Genomic DNA, 16,002 nt, shown 5'->3' with positions numbered 1-16,002 from the left:
GCATCTTTGTCATTTGTTGACCATACAAGCTCGTAACGCAGAGAGTAGCATATCTTGCTGCTTTATCTGTTAGAACTATTGGTAGACCAGCCAGTAGACCTTACATTGTTAGAATTAATTGTTTTCAGTTTCTTTTTGTTTAACCAATAAATAAAAAGTGTCCATTTACTAGCTGACGAGGCTAGATAGCAAATTATATTTCACCATTATAGCGGGAGCACAAAGTGGAAAAAAATATTTGTGATGTGTTCTTCTTTTTAAGATGCAACTGCTGATAAATTGGGGTATAGTGTCTATAAGCACTTGTATTATTTATTTGTATTTATTTCAGTAAATTCTTGTACTCCTTTCATGGGCTCCTTTAGTATGGCAAATTATGTCCTTGAGTCACGCAAGTACTCAAAAACAGCATTTATAAAATATTCCCCTTTTTATAAATTGAAAATGTCCATTCATTCCCATGCTTGCCTCTTCCCAAGCCTTGGTTTCAGTTGTCCAAACAAAAGCGCTTCAGTTTGTAGTCACATGCTCCATCAGCAACGGTGGCCTCAGCTGCCTGCCAAGTTAGTGTCGCCTACTCGTAGGAGGGGAATGGGGTGACCTCTTCGGACAAGAGGGGACCACGGCAGGACGGTGCACGCATTCACAACAGAGCAACACACTCTGAGCTCAGGGTCGCAGACATGACATGGACATTTAGTCACCACCAGGGCAAGGCAATTAATGTGCACTGGTTACACTAATGAAAATACTGCGAACAGAAAAAACAAGCTTAATTCCCGCGCAAAAAAAAAAAAAAAATGGAACCCTGATTGCAACCATTTTCACATTGATTTTCTGGATGACAAGAAAGGATTGCCATGCACAGCCAAGGCACATAGTTTGACGGCTCATTTTAATTTGCTGAATGTTTAAAATGTCAATGTATTAGGCAATAACGCGTTGTATGTGCCAGCACTAGTCAAAACACGGTACTCTGATTAATATTGTGTTTGTGGAATAAGAATTCAACAGATTAATCAACATAAGGGGGGCACCATGATGGGTGAAATCATTATCAGCTGCAGATCAGAAATGACATCAAAGCTACAGTAGAGAATTGCCTGCTAACACCGATTGCAAAAAGAAAATACTGCAAACAGAAATTGCAGAATATTTACTTATTCGATCCTGTGCACATCAAGGCTGAGGATAAAATAAATAAAATAAATCGGGCAGGAATTGGCAAACACTTTCGTGATAAGACCTAAAAATGGCGGCCCCCTTAAGTGAGTACATAAGCCAGATGCAATGTTTTAAACGTCCAAATACTTTGTAGATTTAAGTAAACAGCAGCTGATAAAGAAGATATGCGCCTTTCAAATTCAGTGTTTCTCGCTATGTCACGGTTCACCTATTGCGGATTCAGTGCATTTGGTTAAATAAATGCCTCCTTGCCTAAAAACCTTTAAACAAACAAAAAGAAAATGAATTAAAACACATTACAAGGAAGAAAATGTACATAGTGTACATACAGTACTACTGTGCATTACTCTTATGTTTAACATGTGTTAACGAGAATAAAAAGTGTTTATAAGAGTATGATAGAGGTTAAGATTCATAAAAGTGTGGTGAGGTTCATAAAACTTTAAAATATGTATAAATATATTAAATATAAACCCAATCCCACTTGGGACAGGATAGGAAGAAAACTTGGAAGCGGTCCCGGTGCCGCTCGCTCTGGGAAACCCACCGCCCCGGGCGACCGGCGTTGCCACGACACTAATCCCGCCACACAAAAAGCGAGGGAGCGTCACTTCGCACGTCGCCGCCAGACGCTCCCGTTGGCTCGGGGGTCATGGCCATCGATCTTGGCGCTGACACGTGGGCGAAACCTGCGCACGAAACTGGCTTTAATTTCTATTTGATGCACTTAATATGAATGAACACTGTTGTTCTTGCCGCACTTCAATAGCCTGGGAGTGACGGGTAAAGCGAATGCTGAAAGGGAGCCGGCCAGCCGACTCAATAATGGTGTCTGTGTCGCACAAAAGCACAGACAGCAACAATGGCAAGAATGCATTGAGAAGGAACTGGACGGACTGGGTTGCACACCTACGCACAACTCAATCTGGAGTTGTTGTTTTTTTTGAACTAGTTGAACTTGCACAGTGCTTATTAGACCACCTCCAGCAGTCCTTCCACCACGAGCCAAATTTCTTCATGTGTTCCGCAATTGAATTAGGCTGAGGTTTTCACAGGCTCATTAAATCTAGCGGAGCCACGTGTGGATCAAGCTGTGCGCCACCGACATGGTGGTGTGTTTCGGGCAGCGTGTGGTTCTAGAAAGCTGCCTCCACATCGTCCACATATAAATGTCGGCACATGCAGTTTAGGTCCAAGGACTTGGACAGCGGCGGTTTTTAGTATTTTGTCTTTATACAGCACCGCAATGGATTTTAAATAAAGCAATGAATATGTGACTTATCTGAAGATGTTCCGCTTTCATTGCAGATGTTTCAGGCATTTAAAATTCAATTGGTCTTCATGATGGTATTTTAATATTCTTCAATGGCCAAGTCTGCCCCCTGATCTCAAGCCAATAGAGTATTCCTTTCACTTACTGGAGACAGAACTTTCTTTTCTTTCCCAAACAGCTGTACATTTCCAATTTTCCTTCACAGATCTTCATTGAGTTGCTTGGACTTTCCCATTGTTTTGAATATTGGTTAATCTGCCCAAAACATTTATTTTATTTTTTTTACAGAAACTTTCAGCTGGAGTCAATCATGATGATCAATCTGTTCCAGCCTCCCCCCAAAAAAAACACCAATTTCTGTAATATGTTTTTAATGGGGGAAAATAGCACTCTATAATATTGTACTTTATTTCAAACTGACAGAATAACAACAATTTAAAAATATGAAGAATTAAACACAGCATCATGATAGAACTCATTCTAGAATTCATTGTGGTGCTCCTCCTGGTGTGCCCGCCTTGGCCACCGTGGGGCAGTATAAAACAAACGCAGAGGAGCCACCATTATTCTCAGTGACTCTGTAAGCTTCAGTAATATTAGTTGGTTTTTCACAGAGGATAAAGAATATATGCCTGTGAGTATTGTGATATTTTCTGTATATGTGTTGCTTCACGGTGTTCAGAAATCCGTTGCTTAGAGACTTACAAGGCGCCGATAATCGAGCGTGGCCATTATATGTTAGCATTAAGCTAGCGGGGCCATTTGGCAACATTGTTTTAAATAAACGTGATTTTGTTTGTTTTGTTTGGTTTGACAGTAAACCTCAACTGGTAGTGACCTTATACAGCACCTTTTTTGGGGGGGGGGAAGAATCCGCTATATGTGGAACGTCACGTGACCAAACCTGGAAAACAAGATAGCTGACTTATTGCTGCTTATTGGGAAGTTAGTTGTGTATCTCAAGTGTGCGTTTGCAAGTCCCAAAAAATTTAGTTTTTTTTAAATTGTCTGAATGACAGCTCGTATTGGGGTCACTCATATCTCAAGGCACCACTGTAGTTTTATTTCAATCACATGGTGGTGGTGTATAAAGGCATCAATCATAAAAACTCACTGTCCAAGTACTTGTGGACCCAGCTATACATGACGCAATCTGTTGTGCATATCTGTCAGTGTTGTGAGGTCCCATTCTAGCACGTTGATCCGTGTCGAGCAGCCTTGGAAAAAAAAAAAAAGTCTTCGTCACCTACTAACCTACATATGTCGTTAGCGCAGCACTCCACTGGCCACGCATAACAACCGCGCTAATCAAGCGCAGCCGAAAGTCTTTACATGACAACAGACTGGCGGAGGCCTCAGTCAACCCGGGTGGGAAGCGTGTGATGAGAAAGAGAGGGTGAAAGTGGATAAAATGGCAAGAGCACAACAGGGGGCGACAGTGGAGAGAGATCAGGTGAGGGGGCGGAGCTACTGCTATTATTGTCCAGTAACGGGCCACATACCAAGGTTAAATCCCCAGTCAAGACTGTGCATTGAAGTGCTTCAAAGCTTCGCAGCTGCAGATCAACAGCGCCCCCTGAAGACACACCACGCACATTACTTCAAGGAATGGATTTTGTGAAAGCATAATACAAAGGTTTTAGTATGTACTTTTCCAAACGGTAAAAAGTATAGTTGTTCAGTTCTTTTTTTCTTTTAAAAACAGTTTCAAAGTGTGAAAAGGAAAGTTTAAAAAAAATTAAACTGAAAGGGGAATTTAAAAAATGTTACAATTTGTTAAAAACTGCAAAAAAAGTAAATTAATCAAAAGGATTATTTTTTTTTTACTAAAAAGAATGTATGAAACATTTAAAGAAATGTGCAATAACATGTTTTGACCTGTAAAAAAAAAAACATTTTATTGAACTTACAAAAATGTTTTTAAAATTGTTTAAAAAACTAATAAAACAATATGTAAAGTGATTCATGTTGAAAATTGTAAAGTTTTTTTTTTTTTATTTCTAAACTGAGCCGGCACGGTAACTGACTGGTTAGCACATCTGCCTCAAAGTTCTGGGGACCGGGGATAAAATCCCAGCCCCGCCTGTGTGGAGTTTGCGTGTTCTCCCCGTGCCTGCGTGGGTTTTCTCCGGGCACTCCGGTTTCCTCCCGCATCCAAAAAACATGCGTGGTAGGTTGATTGAAGATTCTAAATTGCCTGTAGGTGTGAATGTAAGTGTGAATGTTTTTGTATGTTTCTATGTGCCCTGCGATTGGCTGGCAACCGCTTCAGGGTGTATGTACCCCGCCTCCCGCCCGAAGATAGCTGGGATAGGCTCCAGCAGCCCACGACCCTAGTGAGGATAAGCGGTAAAAGAAACTGGATGGATGTCTAAACTGTAAAAAGGGACTTTTTGGGTTAAAAAAAACAAACAAACAAAAAAAAAAAAGGTAAAGTATTTTTGTTAAAAAATATTTAAAAAACACCAATTGTCCGCTTGACTAGTAACTCAAGTCAGCACTTGTTTATAAATAACAGGTCTGTGATATCGAAAGTGCATTATTAACGGGAAGTACAAGTTGCTTTCATTGGCAGGTGTCCATTTGAATCATTAAACGCTTACATCTTTGGCATCATTAACGCTTATTTTTTTCTCATGCAACATTAGTTTCATCATTTGTCAAAACATTCAATCCACCGTTCTTTTTCTCCCAAACAAAGCTGTGTAGGATATTTTTTTTACCAGTAATCACAGAGACCCAGAAGTGTGCTTTCTTGTAAACATGGCTCTCTCATATCAAACAAGTGGGATCCCTTCCCCTGTATTAATCTTTGACACTGCCTCTCCATACTTCTGTGTCCTTCGATGGCTGAGTTAGTTCACAAGGGAGCGGAATGACGAACAAGATGTTAAACTGTGTTTTTTTTTTTTTGTGACGCTGCCCTCTACAGGACTGGGGCTGCCCTCTGTGGAACCGTACGACTGCTGGGCCTGAGTCACCTTCGAAGCTCCCGCTGACGATTTGGGGTTCAGCACTCTGGGAAGGTAAACCTGTAATAAAATAACACCCCAAACTGTTTATAAATAGGAATTAGTGAAGCTTTACTGTGGCTGTATTTACAACATTTACCATGGTGTTTTCCTCCACTCCCTCAGGTGTGTCCTCATCTTCCTCCTTCACCTGTAATGGAACACAAGAGATGTTACGAGATGAAGAAGAAATGTGCAAGTCTGCAAACACGAAATGTGACTCACCACGTAATTGTGTGGACTGAGGTACTGGAAATGGCCAAACAAGGTGTAGCTGAGGCAGATGAGGACAGTGATGACAAGCACCACCAAGGTAAACAGAGAAGTGGATGTCAAGAAACCTGGAATGTCACATTTGATCTGTTTATTATTATTATTATTATACTGGGAGAGGTTCCTAATATTTCACCACAAGCACAATTGTTCGGACGACACCAGTGTTGTGACCCCCTGCATGTCACTAACCTGTTCTGAGGACAGAAAAGAAATAAAGCCATATTAGGCAGATGATGGGTGCTGCCAGAGCTTGATTGACAGCCTTCAGGTGGACTTGACGGTCGAGACGTGTTGGCAAGTAGGCAAAATACAAGTTGTGCTTGTCCACCAGGTGCTTCAGCGTCATGTATAGGAGACCTAGTGGAGGTCACACAGCCATTTGGAACATTCAAGCAATATACAGGGTTGTCTTCTCTTTACGACATTTTGAAGTTACAAATGACGTGCAGTCTTAAGAATTTGTGGTCACACGGTACAGAAAGCTACGTTCAGTACTATCTGTATTTTGTTAGATTGTTTCATATTTATGGCCTTGATGCATTTTTCATACAAACATTATGTAGTCCACACATTTTAAATGATGCATACATTTCACAATTACTTGCTGTTCCAGTAGAAAACAGGTGGTGTTCCACAAGGTTTGGTACTAAGTCTACACATCTTTGTGTTTATCAGACAAATATTTCCTGTAATCATGACTTCACGACTGCGTTAGCGTAGGTTAGTGATAAGACTACGGCTCATTCCAAATTACGTAGAAATTCTGATTACGTCGCCAGCATATGGAATATTCCCTATGTGCATAAGTGTGCTGCAGTACTCACCAAAAGGCACAATAATGGGACAAATGACACTGTAAGCCAAGATGACAGTAAACACACACAGGATCCAGCCATACATGGCGCCATATTCAAACTCAAAGGCTTGGTTCTGGCAAGAGAAAGAAAAAGAACATCATCTCATGAAACAAATACATTTTATTTGGAATATATTCTGTCTAGTCTTCTAAACAAAACCTTAAAAGTGTGTATAGTGGAGTCATAAGCAGAGCAATTGTTGATACAACATTGCTAAAAAACAAACAAAAAAAATCTGATAAGTTTGCTTCTCGTGAACGTGAGTCAGTCTCTGGTCACTAAATTTGATACATTTCTGTGAGCATTAATCATCTAAAAGCGATCTCATTCCAGGCCTGTCGCAAACCTGTTTGACGTATTTTCTTTCAGCGGCCGAGCGGGCGAGCGCGAGGCGGATGGTGTAAAGAAGCAAACCGGGCAGCCGCATCAGATCCATGGCCGAGCCCACCAAGGCCGCTGCGATCACGTAGTTGACGAAGAAGGCCCCTTGGTCAGGTAAGAACACACATCTAGTATAAAGAGGTAATATGTCAAACATCATGGCTCTTTCTGGAGTCTGATTAAAAGCAGAATGTGGTGAGAATGTGCAGAACATTCATAGTCTGGAGGTGTATGTAAAAAGGAGATTTGTGCAACCGTGAGAGGAACTTACTCAAACCTCAGCTTCCCATCTGTGAGAAATTTTTTGTCAAACAGCCAGCGGAAAAACAAGGCGAGGCTACAAGTGGAGAAACAAAACCACTTGTACAGTTATTAACTTGACAAACTATAACCCAAGTGATTATTATTCTGTGGGTACAATTTAAATCAGCATATAGTCTATGATGACAGAAAGGGAACATTAACACAAGCCAATGAGATTCAATACAAAAATTATACAACCACTTTAATCTTTTCTTCTCAAGAAACGCCAACATATGGCTAAAGCAAGCCCATTGAAATTACCTGGTGAGTCCTAGCGAGGGAAGAATGAGCACCATGAAGAGCAGAAAGAAGTAAAGCTTGTGCATCATGCTCAGCTGCTCGCTGGACCTGAAAGAGCACGCGGAACAATTCAATCCAAAGTGCAATTTTCGCGTCGCTCGCCAATCAGTATGCGTCACACCTGCTCCAGTGGGCCTCCCCGAGTGTGGAGTAGTAGACGATGGTGGGCAACAGTGCGGAGAAGCTCCACAGTAGGAACGTGGGGAAGAACTGACTGATGATTGGGCTCTGGGGGGGAGGCAAGAAAAAGGTGAGATTTGCAGCCCAAAGGGTGTGCGAGTCTCAAGACCGTACATTCAGATAGTGGATGGGCCTGGTGACGTTGAACTTGTCTATGGTGTTGATGATGATGGTGGGCGTTGTGAGGAAGGTGAGCAGGAAGAAAAGCAGAAAGTTGAGCATCATGTAGCGCATGAACCAAGAGAAGCCCTGGACTGACAGATGGTCCCTGGACAGGAAGAGGAGAGCCAAAGGCAACATTAAACACCACACAGTCCAACCTCGTTCATTTAAGTCGTACTTAAAAGATTAAGCATGCATCCGTCCATTTTCTATGGGGCTTGTCCTCATTCACCCTATTGTAATCCTGACCATTTCCTTTTGTTGTCAACATTAATTGCCCTTATGAAAAAGGTCACTTGAGGGGAAAAAAAAAAAGCAAAGTAATTCAAATCAAATGATTCAGAGCATTTTTATTTCTTCTCATCCCATTTTCCTTTGGAAACTGAATCCATATTTTTAATTAAATCAAATCCACTCGAGTTCTTTTGAAGTTACGACGCTCCGCTGTGTGAAAGTCTGCGGTAGGCTTACCAATAGAGGTTTTTGGGATGGGGTGCAGAGCTGACCCTCCACTTGCTCACTTTGAGACTTGCGCTGTTGATCGACTGCTGACGCTGTCGGCCACAACAGCAACTCGTGCCGCCGCATTCGAGTGCGTTGAAGTCTTTCAGAATGCTAATGAGGATGGAGGACAGGCGTTAGTGACAACAATGATGAACCTTTCAACAATGGCAGGCGCCCAGGTTTCCCGTTATGCCAGAAAAGAGTTTAGTCCATTTTGGCCCCTGGCCCAAACACATCACACGGTGTCTGTGACAGCTAACGCCGCTTAGCAATGCTGACCACGTTGGACAAGATTCTAATATGGATTCCCAGCTGGCACGGATGTGGGAAGAAAAAAGATAAACTATTACTCACAACTTGGCCATGGCCTCTGTCTGCAAGGTGACGAAGGCAAGCCCCAGGGGGCGCTGTGGCACCACTTCCACCTGCTGCCTCACCTCCTCCAGGAGGTCTTTTTCCTTAGTGTTGTAGTACTCTATAGCGTCCACCTGAGGGAAGGCTCACATGAATGAGCATGTACAAATGATTCATCCCTAGGATTAAAGTCACACCCCACAGACAGTCAGATTGAAGCTTATTTCTGGGGAAAGACAAGGATTCCAAAACCAGATATATGCCTTTCGCTGTCTTAAATTTGGATAGACTTATTAGGGCAAGTGCACGAGGCTCAGTTGCCGCTTCTTGAACAATTTGCAAATTCAGCCTCTTAAGCCAGTTGAGCTTAGGAACATGAAATATTTCTGTCACGAGTCGACTCATAAAAAAAGTCTCAAGAACCAATTCCGGAAAAGACACAGGAAGTCTTCTGTCTGGTTTGCGAAGAGGTCATTTGGGATATTTCCAGGGGTCCTTAAAAGAAACTTCAGCCCCCAAAGCCAGTTTCACTTTGGAACACGAGTAGACACATTTCAGGGGGTCTTTCACAGACATGCTTGTCCTACAGATTTCATCTGATTTCTTCCACATTCAAGCCACGTGTATGCAAGACAGATGGGCGACTCAAAAATCAGACCAAATGTTTTGTGCCTGACGCTTCTGACGTTCAGACAATGACAGAAATATACATGCAATGCTGTACTGTAACCTGACAGTTCCGGTTTCATTCAAACGACAGTGAACCCCCGTTTATCTCATGGATACATTCCTGACCCACTGGTAAGAATATAATATAGAAAGACAATTCTTATTATTTTTTCAGCCTTCAAACACATTTAAACATAATAAAACAAACTTTCTAAAAACATTTAATGTATTTGAATGCAAAAAAAACAAAAAAATTGCAAGCAAAGCGTGAACCGGTATAGAAAATACTGTACATATTGTAGTGTCTGTGTGTTCCTTTAAGAGGCGGTTCCTGGTGGGGTGGTTGTAGAGTCTGCTTGAGCGTCTGGGCAAGAGCTATGGCCGACAGCAGCTTCTGTGCGAGTGTTTTGGTGTTTTTACGGCATTTAATAAACAGCTAAAAAGTGCAACAGTGACTGTAGCTTTTATCTTCCACATGTGGGGGCATTACAGTAAGTATACTGTAAAAACTCATTAAAAAAAACGATCACTTATCACAAAAACGATATATCAAGGATGCGAATGATGAACCGCAATATAGCGGGGAAACACTACTTGCATGAAGTTCGCATCCAATAAGAGTGTATTTTTTTTTAACCTCGGCCAAAATATTAAAGGCAACCTGATAGGACGCCTTTCATGACAACGTGAAGTCGTCTTGTCCATCCTTACCTTGTCACATTTGGCACAGCAACAGAGGTAACCGCACAGTCTGGGGTATATGGTTTCCCGCTGGCCCGTCTTCTCCAGGACGCGCTCGTAGTAACGCAGGTTTTTTCCAGCTCGAACCCTAGGGTGAAAAACACCGTGGCATATTTGTCACACCCTGCATTGAATTGTGTTTTTTTTTTTTTTTTAATCCCTGAACAAATGTTTCAGATCACATTTATGAGGCATGTCAGAGTGGTGTAGCTGTTTTTAGACATTTGAATGTAGAAACCTCTTAGTCTTACCTTTCCTTATCAAGGTGCATGAGCTTAGCCACGTCATAGGCAATGTTGACCGCACACACTTGGCAGGTGGGGTATGCCTCTCTGTACAAAAGCACAGCAAACAATACGAACAGTGAAGGAAGCAACCATGCAAGTGTCATGCAAACTCCATTCAGTCCACTCACGCGAAATGAGTCTTTAGGTCGTCCTCTTTGGCTGTTTTAGGGACTGAAGTCACAAACAAGGTGTTTTTGGGCTGCAAACACAGCAGATTACTGTCAAGCACAAATGCCTCTTAAGTGTCAAATTAAGATTTGAGATTAGGCAAAAACTCACTGTGTCTTGACCCATGCCTTTCATTTGCGACGTATGGTGTCGCAACACAACGACAGTGAGGGCAAGATAGAGGACGGCAAACACAGTGTGAAGCCACAACCAGTTGTCTCTGGGGAAAAATATAAAACACTCTTAAAACACAGCCGGTAGTGTTTGTGCAGTTCGTTCCACAGTAGCAACATAACCCAAATGTGTACCTAAATGGAAATGCACTGCATTCTATAACGAAACTATGCCAACGCAGTTGTGAAGTCATAATTACATGAAACATTTGTATGCAAAACAAACAAATCTCTGGACTCAGTGGTAAGCTTTGTGGAACACCACCAGTTTTCTACTGTTACAGCAAGTAATTGTAACATTTAATGTAAACATCTGTGGGCCTAGTATAGCACCTTGGAGAACACCACAAGTATCCATGTATAGGGTTGGTTAACAGTAGAGTTCAATTCCTACGGAGGCAACGTAACCCTAATATGTATACAAATCGGAGGGAGCCGTTTTCCATCACCAACCTACGCTAACGAAATAGTAAAGTCATAATTACACAAAATATTTGTATGAAAATTCACTTTGAATCCTTAAACATGAAACTTAACGAAAAACTAAAACACGGCACATGCCTTCTTATGCCGCATGACGACTTATTGCTACGTCATTGCGCACCTTCATAACCTCATATGTTGGGACTGGTGGAAATCAAGGACCCCTGTAATGACCATTAAAGCGATAAATCTAGTGGCGGCCTAAGACTTTTTACAGTTGTGCTACTGTATTCTAATCACAGTTTCTTTTGCTTCCATGTTGCTGTTTATTACCCCTTTTGAAGATTCCCAATAGTCGTCCTTCCAAAACTCTGTGGCTTGTTGCCTGAAAGACATAATTAGGATGGAAAAATATGCTAAGAGAGAGTCATTGATTTATTTATTTTGTTGTCCACACCCCACCTTTTTCAGCTGTAACATTTGCCATTAAGCTGTGAGTTGTTGTAAAATGTGTTTACATAATGGCCCCTTTTAAACCGACGTCGGCAAAAAGGAGAAGCAACAATAAAGGGAATCTTAGACTTTGCAAGTGAATTTGGAGTTTGGGGGAAGTGAATCTGGTAGAGCCCATTTTGTCCACAATGAACAGGTTATATACTTAAAGTGAAACAAACTGAAAAATACGAAGCACCAAAGCTCACCCAGCAGGTCACCCGTCAGGTTGACCGGCAGTATGATTGAGAGGGAGGTGACCGTAATGATCAGCAGCAGGATGATCAAATGACGCTGGAAGGACAGGTAGTGAACAGCGTCTGTGCCGCATCTGGCTTTTATTTTTTCGTCGCTGAAAAATACAAATGGAGACGTGATTTCAAGTGGATCGGCACTCAACCACAAAGCAGATGTTGACAAATCACACTCACTCCATTCTGAGGATGAAGGGTAGCCAAGAACAGAAGCCCTTAAGTGAGAGACATATAATAGATGTTCAGATTGTGACAAATTCCTTCGCCCGATCGTCATTAATAATTTTATCATTCAACAAACCATTTCATACTCGAGGTCATCCCCACTGGACACACAAGACGACATGTGTCTGTAACGATGGCCTGTCGACTCGGTGAACCTAAAACACAAAGCTTAGCAACTCAATTCCTTACACAAAATATATCCAACCTCGACATGAAATTAATTTGCTACGACGCAAGAAAGCCTGAACATTTCGCAAGATCAACAATCTGCTCCAGAATGTCTGCTTCTTGTCCACAAATACCAAAAATGGCTTTAGCCAACATTTTGGCAAACCCAAAACCAGAGTCTAATTCAAAACCAACCCTTCGTTGTCTGCAACCAGCGCCAAACGTCCATAGTCCCAGAACTTCCTCCGTATAACCGAGAACAGGATCAGCAACACCTGTAGGACCAAAAGATAAAAGTCCGTCCATCTGGCACACCTTTTACTTTAACTGTCGACAAACAAGAGCTCGTACCAAAAAGACACTAAAGTTGAGCAGCAGCACAACAGGCACTCCACCAAAGTTGACTCCATTCAGGACGGTATTCTGCGTGCTGTTGAAGCAGGTCTTGTCATCGGGGCCGCTAGAACCAATGGTGCTGTTCGGGCCCACGGGGGACCACTGCTCCCACCACCAAGATGACATTACTGCGGGGGAACTGGCAGTTTTTGTCTGTATGCAATGACATACATCTGAGAATTAGTCCTTTTTTTTTTTTTTGTATAAGCATAGGAAATTTTGCACCTTGGCAAGTGCAATGAAAAGGATGCACCTCCAAATGGTAATATTTTTTGTTTTTCTCTTTAGACAATTTCCCCCCTAACATTTAGATAGGACACTGACATTTTCCAATATGATAGATACAACATTAATACAACAGGTAGATGATGAATGTGTAAAGAGATGAGCCAACACAACAGAAAGGAGTGGGAATAACAAAGTATATAACAACACATTACTGTGATCTTTTGCCGACACAATAATAGTATCAAAATAGTTCAACAACAGCACGCTCAGTTACAGGTTTTTTTTTTTTTTTTTTCCATTTGATTGTTTTATATTTATGCCCCAGGTGTTTTTTTCAGTGTGACCAAGTGGTTAGCATGTCTGTCACACAGCTTAGATTGCATAAAAGTCAAACAACATACGATATGTCATGTGATTTCTTTTTTTATATTATTATTATTTATTTATTTTTTTAGTAAAAGCACCATATGATAAATAAGAGGCAACCTGTTTTGTATGGAGAGAAGTTTTTTGTTCCATTGTGCAGTTATCAACAGAGGCGGATAGTAACGTGCTACGTTTAGGCTCCCCCGTTACGTTTATTTAACTTAATTCACTTAAGTAACCAATGTCAGAGTAGTTTTAAATAAAACATACTTGTTATCTTACTTGTGTATTTTTGTTAAGAAGAAGCACTTCTTTGACTCAATTACATAAATCTTGATTCTGCTCGCTACATTTATTGGTATCTATTATTGGTTGTGCAATCTTTTTTGTTGTTGTTTGTTTTTTCAATAAGCAGGGACCGCTACTAAGAATTTTCCAATAAAAAACAGGGGTTGCGTCGCCACCCATAATTTACAAAGAATTCAAAATAGAAAGAAAAAAAAAAATCCAAACCCGTAAATCCACGGGTGTCAAACCGTGATTATGCGGGGTCCACTCTACTGCACTCTAGACTTGAGAGTGTGAGCGCTTTTGCCACCTCTGGCTACAATAGATAGCTAGATAGACAGATAGACAGGTATAACGTCCCAATGTTTTGCTTCCCAAGTTCCAAACTCTGACCACGGGGTTTTGTCACGCACGTTGCTCTGCGCGTGTGTGAAACTCAAATCAACTGACCCGCACGCCGCGGTCGAAGTCACGGGTTCTGCAGCGCGGCTCCGTCTAACATCTGGAGTTGGCCTTTAAGTCGACGAGTGACACTTGTAAATCCAAATGACAGACGCGTCCGCCATTTTTTTTTTTTTTTGGAGTGAAATACTTTTGCTTACTTTTTTTTTTTCTTTTAGCGCTAATGACACCTGGCCCTAAGCAAAAAGAAAAAACAAAAAAAACACTAACTCACTAGTTGTGGGGTGAAAAGTAGCGAATGCGGAACCGGAGACGTCGCCGCAGAACTTTTCCTACCTCACTGACAAGTCACCACCGTGAACAACATCCGCCATCCACAAAGTTGAGCAGCCTGTTCGAAAGGGAGACGCACGGCGTGTTTGCTTACGTGGCCCGCCCTGCTGTGTTGTGTTTGCGCCGGTCGATTAGCCGCAAAGTCAACTTTTTAAAGCCGCGAAGACGCCCACTTGTGCGAAAGTCTGTGTGCAACCCCACGCGCGCGCGCGAGACATGTTCCGCGCATGCGCAGACAGTCGACAGTTGTAAGCAGAGCTGTGTCATGTCATGTGATTTCAGAAAGCATACTCATATTTAATGTTTCATTGTTGTAGATAATGTAATGATTTACTTCTCTCATCCTGTTTACAATTAGTGCTTTGTCTTTTGTCTTTGTTTCTCTCTCCCTTCACTTTCGTAACTCAAATTTCTGCTTGAACCACGAGAGATTTTTTGTAATATTCTGGGAGATTTATTTTAAAAAATTTTCCCATGGCATAGTGTGTTGTAAAACGGGATATCGTCGTCAGGCTCCCATATGTTTTAAAAATTGAACTGTTTTATTTCACTTGTGCTTTTATTGTATTTGAAGATAGACTTGCATATTTTGTAAGTGGTCTCATTTTTGGGAAAATCTTTCCACACGCTTGTAGCATCTTATACACTGACATCAGTGTCGTAATGTTAGTGGGTGTTCTATCTATCACACAACCTCTGTGATGATGTCATCAGAAATATTGAAGTTTCGAAATGTGACTCACTACAGAGTGTTGTTCAAAATCCTGCCAAATTTGAATGATTTAAAAAATCAATGAGGCTTGAAAATCGGGAAAAATCAAGACGTTCAACACTGTGGGCGTGTCCGCTGAATCCGCTGAAACGACACCCCGCTCAATTGACAAATGTCAATCAAATACCAGTACTACGACCTGGAAAAATGGATACTACTTTGTCTTGCATTTTTCTTCTGCCTATACGTAACCACATGTTTGAGAAATATATCTGCTTAAAGCCTCCAGTGGCTGGAATCTATCCCACGGGGTCGTCGCGGGGCATTTCCACGGCACAACGAGGCACTCTAAAGTAGCCACGCCAGTGCATAGCCCTTGTTCACACGCCGGCTGTCAAGTTGGACTTTTAGAAAATGTTCCCCCTCCCCGAAGGGAATAGTCACAGGGCCCTGTTTTAGCAAAGACCCCCCCAAAAATGGTGAAAAACAGTTAAATGCTATAGCGCCACAATTCAGTACCACTAGTACATAGTTTTTAGTCTCTACACATTTTCACAAATGATTTTCAAACATGTAGTAATGTATTTGGAAACTAATCTCGGAATTCACTTTACAGTTTAACATTCACGATTGTCGTCTCTGGGAGGAAAAATCACTTTGAACAAACCCCACACCACAGGATAATCGCTCAGGATAATCTTTGGAACACATCCAATAATTGAGCCTCTGCTGACTTTGATTGGAAGAGAGGAAAATATTCTTAAATTAGGACCGATTGTCAGTATGCGTGAAGTGTTCTGAGGGACCGAACCTTGAAGTGATTAGTGAAAATCTGCAAGTAATTGACACCCCCCCACCCCCCCCGCCCCAATAATTACTGACAGATGCCAC

At 41.7% G+C, this 16,002-nt stretch overlaps 1 protein-coding gene across 5 annotated transcripts; it reads right to left on the bottom strand.

Annotated features, from left to right (window-relative positions):
* Window positions 1-2,812: 2,812 nt before the first annotated feature.
* On the bottom strand, window positions 2,813-14,636 carry tmem63a (transmembrane protein 63A). 5 transcript variants are annotated; one of them, XM_061753734.1, is made up of 25 exons: window positions 14,403-14,624; window positions 12,738-12,935; window positions 12,582-12,661; window positions 12,295-12,373; window positions 12,171-12,208; window positions 11,949-12,091; window positions 11,581-11,632; window positions 10,763-10,871; window positions 10,612-10,682; window positions 10,448-10,528; window positions 10,167-10,284; window positions 8,787-8,920; window positions 8,400-8,543; window positions 7,881-8,034; window positions 7,708-7,814; window positions 7,548-7,634; window positions 7,255-7,320; window positions 6,949-7,111; window positions 6,570-6,675; window positions 5,935-6,102; window positions 5,695-5,810; window positions 5,570-5,620; window positions 5,440-5,490; window positions 3,961-4,034; window positions 2,813-3,675 (listed from the first exon to the last, which is right to left on the bottom strand). In XM_061753734.1, the coding sequence occupies exons 2-24, from the start codon at window positions 12,906-12,908 to the stop codon at window positions 3,978-3,980; spliced, it is 2,346 nt and encodes a 781-aa protein (XP_061609718.1). In that variant the 5' UTR covers window positions 12,909-12,935; window positions 14,403-14,624; the 3' UTR covers window positions 2,813-3,675; window positions 3,961-3,977. The 5 variants fall into 5 exon arrangements, with proteins under 5 accessions (XP_061609718.1, XP_061609717.1, XP_061609714.1 ...); XM_061753733.1 differs by having other exon boundaries at window positions 2,813-4,034; XM_061753730.1 differs by adding an exon at window positions 14,115-14,302 and having other exon boundaries at window positions 2,813-5,490; window positions 14,403-14,623.
* Window positions 14,637-16,002: the final 1,366 nt, after the last annotated feature.

This window comes from Phyllopteryx taeniolatus, chromosome 18 (assembly GCF_024500385.1).
Source record: "Phyllopteryx taeniolatus isolate TA_2022b chromosome 18, UOR_Ptae_1.2, whole genome shotgun sequence".
Taxonomy (NCBI): Eukaryota; Metazoa; Chordata; class Actinopteri; order Syngnathiformes; family Syngnathidae; genus Phyllopteryx; species Phyllopteryx taeniolatus.
Note: the sequence above shows the minus strand (reverse complement) of the source record. Positions and strands in the feature narration are given on the sequence as shown.

Coding starts and splice junctions, on each gene's coding strand:
- tmem63a (XM_061753732.1), bottom strand. CDS start 12,908: ATGTCATCTTGGTGGTGGGAGCAGTGGTCCCCCGTGGGCCCGAACAGC. Junction 12,092..12,170: donor CCCTTCATCCTCAGAATGGA/GTGAGTGTGATT, acceptor TGTATTTTTCAG/CGACGAAAAAATAAAAGCCA. Junction 6,103..6,569: donor TCCCATTATTGTGCCTTTTG/GTGAGTACTGCA, acceptor GACCTCCACTAG/GTCTCCTATACATGACGCTG.